At 47.9% G+C, this 6,675-nt stretch overlaps 1 protein-coding gene across 1 annotated transcript in view; it reads left to right on the forward strand.

Annotated features, from left to right (window-relative positions):
- The first annotated feature begins 605 nt into the window (after positions 1-605).
- BHLHE23 (basic helix-loop-helix family member e23) overlaps positions 606-6,675 on the forward strand; it is a 73,254-nt gene continuing 67,184 nt past the window's right edge. The window contains exon 1 of the mRNA XM_015410329.1: positions 606-728. Coding sequence (XP_015265815.1) covers positions 606-728 — 123 coding nt within the window. The remainder of the gene's footprint in view (positions 729-6,675) is intronic.

Here is a 6,675-nt window from a genome sequence, read left to right on the forward strand (position 1 = left end):
AACAAAGACCACTCTGTGGAAAGCGAGGCAGGCTTATATATGTTTTAAATGAATAACATTAAAACCAGAGAGATCAAAACTTGAGTCTCCGGGGGGTTAGGGGGGAATTGCATCCTCTGCTAGCTTCCTTTTCCTTAGAAGCCTCCATCGTCTTTCTGTAGGGTTGCCAAATCTGGTTTGGAAAATACCTGGAGACTTTGGGGGTGGAGCCAGGAGAGGGTGGGGTTTGGGGAGGGGAGGGGCCTCAGCCTGGTACAGTGCCATAGAGTCTCCCCTTCAAAGCAGCCATTTTCTCCAGGGGAGCTGATCTCTGTCAGCTGGAGATCAGTGGTAAAAGCAGGAGATCCCCAGGCCCCACCTGGAGGCTGGCAACCCTATCTTTCTGGAACGTTGGAAGTCCTACTCATCTTTTCTTGAAATAACAGAATACGTAGCTCCCAGGCAGTATTGAAAGCATTTGAACAGCACCCCAAAATCCACGTTCCTAAGTCACTGCAGACCAAGAAATCAGCATAGGTCCAATCTCTGTGCTAGGCCTCTAATGCACTTGGTTGCCATGGCAGCTAGCGGTGTCCTGAGCTTCGGCCTGCAATGGTGTCCTCAGCATGAATGATGAAGCCCTCGAGATCGTCAAAGCACAGGTCACCCACGCCGTCCCTAAACATCTCCCATCCCTTACTTCGGGGAGTTACATCGTCCCCCAAACGGCTTTTTCACTTTCTGCCCTGGTGTGTCCGGCAGATCGCAGTGTGGTTATTAACCGCTTCATAAATAATCATGTGACATTTTCGGCTTGCTCATCTGATTATGCGTCCATTCTTCTTTGCCTGCCTGCAGCTGTGGACAGATGAGGCTGCTGAAATCGGTCGCGGTTTCCCCCGGGCCTCCCCTTCCTTTCTTCGCCTCCTGGGACCCCTGTAAACCAATTAAAACCCAATGACTTCCCCTGCTACGGACCTGAATCAACCCTCACTGAAGTTAAAGGGAGTTTTATTTAATTGGCTCCGAGGGATGCTGGATCAAGCCCTTGAACACCAAGTGGTGTGGTTTTCAACTGTCTCTACAGCTGCCCGGGGTTCGTGCCATGCTTAACTCCTTCCCACCTGAGATGCACCATGGATCCTCCTAATTACTACGTAAGATGACAACAATTAAAAATGTCCAGCATAGCTTATGACAATACCCCCAACTCATAAGAACATAAACATAAGAACATAAGAGACGCCAATGTTGGATCAGGCCAAAGGCCCATCTAGTACAACACTCTGTCACACAGTGGCCAGAAATACCAGGTGCCATCAGGAGGTCCACCAGTGGGGCCAGGACATTAGAAGCCATCCCACTGTTGACCCCCCCCCCCCCAAGCACCAAGATGACAGAGCATCACTTGCCCCAGAGCCCCTATCTATACCTTGTGGCTAAGAGCCACTGATGGACCTCTGCTCCATATGCCTATCTAATTCCCTTTTGAAGCCGTCCATGCTTGTAGCCGCCACCACCTCCTGTGGCAGTGAATTCCAAGTGTTAATCACCCTTTGGGTGAAGAAGTACTTCCTTTTATCCGTTCTAACCCGACCACTCAGCAATTTCATGGAGCGCCCACGAGTTCTTGTATTGTGAGAAAAGGAGAAAAATACCTCTTTCTCTACCTGCTCTTTCCCATGCATAATCTTGTAAACCTCAATCATGTCACCCCTCAGTCGTCTTTTCTCCAAGCTAAAGAGCCCTAAGCGCCTTAACCTTTCCTCATAGGGAAAGTGTTCCAACCCTTTTATCATTCGAGTTGCCCTTTTCTGCACTTTTCCCAAAGCTATAATATCCTTTTTAAGGAGTGGTGACCAGAACTGCAGACAGTATTCCAAATGAGGTCGCACCATTGATTTATATAGGGGGATTATGATATTGGCTGATCTGTTTTCAATATCCTTCCTAATAATCCCCAGCATAGCATTGGCCTTCTTTATTGCAGTCACACACTGTCTCGACATTTTCAGTGAGTTATCTACTATGACTCCAAGATCTCTCTTTTGATCAGTCTCTGCCAGTTCAGACCCCATCAACGTGTATTTATAGTTAGGATTTTTGGCTCCAATGTGCATCACCTTGCACTTGGCCACATTGAACCCCATTTGCCATGTTGACGCCCACTCGCCCATCCTTGACAGATTCCTTTGGAGTGCCTCACAGTCCTCACTGGTTTTCACCACCCTGAACAACTTCGTATCATTCGCAAATTTAGCCACTTCACTGCTTACTCCCAACTCCAAATCATTAATGAACAAGTTAAAAAGCAGTGGACCAAGTACTGATACTCATACAATATATTACATATAAAAGACCTATTAAAAGCGCATTCTAGGGCTGGCATTCCCCTGCTGGGGACAGGAATACCCCAAACCACAGAGGGCACTTCCCTACTACCATTTAGCTGGCCAGCATGGGGGAGAAATGGTGGGTAGCAGGGGGGAACATCTGCAGAGTCCCAATGCACTGACATCACTCACCACGTGCCCAGAAGTGACATCAGTGTATTGACAGGAAACTCCAGGGATGCTCCAGCATTTGGCCGAAACTCTACGGTTTAACCATTGAATTTTGCTCAAATGCTAGAGCATCTCCAATAACTCGGCGATGTCACTTCCAGGTGCACAGGAAGTGGTATCACACCTTTGCCAGAGATGCCATTACATCACCAGGGAGGGCCTCCTCCACCAGTTAGTCCCCCTGATGGTTGCCTCAGGGACCTCAGCAGGGTATAATGCCATAGAGCTGTAACTCCTGATCTTCGGGACCTCAGCAGGGTATAATACCATAGAGCTGTAACTCCTGATCTTCAGCCCCCACCTGGAAGCTGGTAATCCTACCTGGCAGTGCTAACACACCTGCAAGCCAGGATTATACCCCTAAGAAGTTCAAAAAAATGGCAGGCCCTTGCCAGCCTTCTGAATATAATACTGCAATGGTTCTCAGTCCGCAGTTTGCAGATAGTTATAGTTGCGGTTATCATCAGCCCAAAAGAACCAAATGTACTTTCATCTTTGGTGTGAGGTCTGCTCCTCTGGGAGGCTTGCAACTTATTTGTTCCTCTGGTGGTGGCTGTTTCATGACTTCCTGAAACATGGGGCAGATGCCATACTGGGGGATCGCACTCAGAAGAGTACAGGTGGCAAGTCAAAGAACGACATGCTGCTCCCAAGACAATGCCTATCACTTTTATAATGGAACCTGCCTGGCATATATCTCTAGAGAGTGAGTTCTAGCACACAGGAGCCACCACCAAAAAGACACTGCTCCGTGTCCATTTCTGTTTCACACCTGCATGATTAGGGCCTCTCTGATATACCTGTGGGGAGATGGGATTCAGATGGGATTATGGTGGCAGAGAGCAACTGTGCTGTTTTTAGCATTTAAGACTGGGTTTGATAATAGGACATTGTGTTGGCTTTGTACAAAGGCTTTCAAGATGGAGGGAGTCTGTGCCCATATTCCCAAGATCCCAAAGCCCTGGTTCAGAGATCTTCTGTGCTCACAAGGATTTATTTCGTTCGCTTCGTTGGGAGAGGGAATGTGATGGCGTGAGCGACTCATCATGCCTGGCCACTGGGGGGTGCTACATCACTCTAAGTGTGTATAGGTGCTATCTCCTTGAATGAGATGCCTCTCTTGGGAGCTGCCCTCTGATCCCTTCTCTCTTTTTGTCCTCTCACTTCCTTCACATGGCCTTCCATGGAGACACATGTCTCTGGAGGTCTCTCTTGCAGATACAATGCCTTCATACTCCCACACACATGATGCCGGACAAGCTGGACATTTGTGAGGGGAAAAGGACTCTTTAAGAGGCTGGCAGTGGTTCTCTGTACCACATAGATCTCCACCATCTTAGACACACTATTTTAAAAGGAACGCCGGGGGAAGGCAGGCAGTGGCAAGTGGCTTTTCCTCCAAGAGCACGTGAGGCAGTGAACTGTGACCCAGACGCTCAGCGTCAGGAGGCAGAGAGGCAAGGCCTCAGAATTTGGAAGGGAGGCTGGGAGTCTTGACCAGGTGGTGGAAAAGCCTTGGAAGGCAGGGCAGAATAGGGCCTGCAGGCCAGAGGAGGCCCGTTCCCCCAGAAAGTGTAAAATATTCCCCCTTTTATGGTATCTCTTGGAGGGGAAACTCATCTTGCATATCATCCGTGACAAAAATAACGAAGAGCAGTATTCCCTCTAAGCTGAGTTAGAGTGAGCCTTCTCACAGTTTTTTAGCCTCCGGCTCACGCATTTTTGTCTCAGCTCAGGAAGGATGGCTCCAGAGCAAACTAATTTATGCAGGAGCCAAATCTCTCGCTCACAACTTTAATGCCAGTAGCTCCCAAAGTAGAATATCTGCTCACAAGACTCCACAGCTTAGAGGGAACATTGACGAAGAGTCAATAAAGATAAGTTGCAAAAACGTTTACTGGAGTAATTCTGTAGAAACTTTTCTTCTATTATCGCTCACACGCTACGAATACTGTGCAATGAAAACAATTAGTTTCACAATGTTTGCTTTATCGGAGTGCGTAGCAATCCCAGTTCTTATCACTAAAAGGAAGAAAATACACGTTCAATTATAAATGTGGCTTAAAGAATCATAATAAACCATTACACACAAAACTGTCACTTACATTACTATTTATCAGCTCTTGAAGGAAACATTCCATGTTGACTCTCTAATAACAGAACCCAGGGTCTTCACAGTGAATTGGAGGCCAGCAACCCTATATCAAATGGAGCTGCGGTGGCTCAAGTGGTTAAGACGCTGAACTGCCGGCTGTGGAAGGTCAGTAGTTCAGCAGTTCGAGACCCGAGTTGCCGCATGACGGAGTGAGCTCCCGTCTCTGGCCCCAGCTCCTGCCAACCTAGCAGTTCGAAAGCAAGAAATTGCAAGTAGATAAATAGGTACCACTTCGGTGGGAAGGTAACAGCGTTCCGTGCTCCTCGGCGTCTAGTCATGCCGGCCACATGACCACGGAAACGTCTTCGGACAGCGCTGGCTCTTTGGCTTGGAAACGGAGATGAGCACCGCAACCCTAGAGTCGGACTCGACTGGCTTTCGAGCAAGGGAACCTTTACGTTTACCTTTTTAACCCTATATCAGCTGATCATCTTCCACAGAACTTGGTCAACTGGCCCTGGTTAAAGCAGGAGGGATGGACCAAAACAGGTGGAGAATTTTCAGAAAGCAGGAGGCCTTTGGGTGACTGAAGTGAAACAGTCACGCACAAAGGATCTTGGGAAAACACGGGCAGAGGGAGAGAACAGGTACTGACAGCAGCCAATGTTACAGTTTGAACTGAAAGCCAAGGAAAATGGAGTTTAATGGCCTTTTCCTGCTATTTATGCTATGGGTAAAACACATTAAAAGGATTGGGGGGGGGGAACCCTTTTCTTGCAAGAAGAGCTCTCTGGCCTAATGAGCACTCTAGAAAGATGGGTCCCAATTAAAGTGAATATAATCATCCATTGCATTCTGCTGATTTCTTCTCAATGCCTGCAGCAGCAAAAGTAAGCCTTCCTCGCTCTAACTTTCTCCTTTCTGTAGACTGGGAAGCTGACTGTTGAGAAAATTACCCCCTCGACACCAATGTCATGGAGCCAGAACATGGAGCCAGTTTGGTGTAGTGGTTAGGAGTGTGAACTCTAGTCTGAGAGAACCAGGTTTGATTCCCCACTCCTCCACTGCTGCTGGGGTGACCCTGGGTCAGACCGTGCTCTCAGAGCTGTTCTCTCACGGGCAGTTCTCTCAGAGCTCTCTCAGCCCCACCGACCTCACGGGGTGGCAGTTGGGAGAGAGGAAGGGAAAGGAGATTGTGAGCTGCTCTGAGACTCTTTCGGGTAGTGATGGGCGGGGTATAAATCCAATCTCTTCTTCTTCTCCTCCTTTCCCTCCCAGAATGAAGGCTATATCTGCAAATGACCCAGATGTGGCTTCCACATCATGCGCTCACCTCAGGAATCTGCCCAGGCATTTCTGGCCTCTAATATAGAGCAAAAGTAATAACGACTGAGGAATTACACAACTTTAAGGGTGACAATGAAGAGACTAAAACTGGTAAAGGTTTTCTATTCTTTGGCTCGATCGTCAACCAAAAGTATACAACAAACAAACCCTCAGGGCCAACTCTCCCTGCAGCCTAAGCAGAGTCTGCAACTGAGGTGTCAGAAGGAGATTAAGACTGGGAAGGCCAGACATGAAGAAGCGAGAAAAGATTCTTAAGGGTAAGGATGTTTGGGTGGAAATCGAGATCAGGTTAATCCATACCATAGTATTCCCCCATTACTATGTGTGGGTGTGAAAGGTGAAAAGTACTGGGTTCGCCGCATGGAGGACTCAGACGACGACATGCTGTAGCACACGTTTATTGTACTTAACCCAGACAAAGACTAACTCCAATGGCTGACAGGGCAAACTATATACATATCCACCCAGCAACCCCCCCATTCCCATTGGAGGGTTTGAATGTCCCGCCAAGGTGGCTATTGGTTGGCAGATGATGTTGTCCTGCTTTCTAGGACCCCTAAGGGACTTAAGAGAGCCCTGTGTGCTCTTTGGCAATACTGTAGTCAGAACAGCTTAGAGATAAATTACACGAAGACTAAAATAATGGCTTTTGCCAACAAGCCTAGGGTGTTTAACTGGGTCATTGACTCT

This window comes from Gekko japonicus, unplaced genomic scaffold (assembly GCF_001447785.1).
Source record: "Gekko japonicus isolate JY-2015 unplaced genomic scaffold, Gekko_japonicus_V1.1 scaffold1539, whole genome shotgun sequence".
NCBI lineage: Eukaryota > Metazoa > Chordata > Lepidosauria > Squamata > Gekkonidae > Gekko > Gekko japonicus.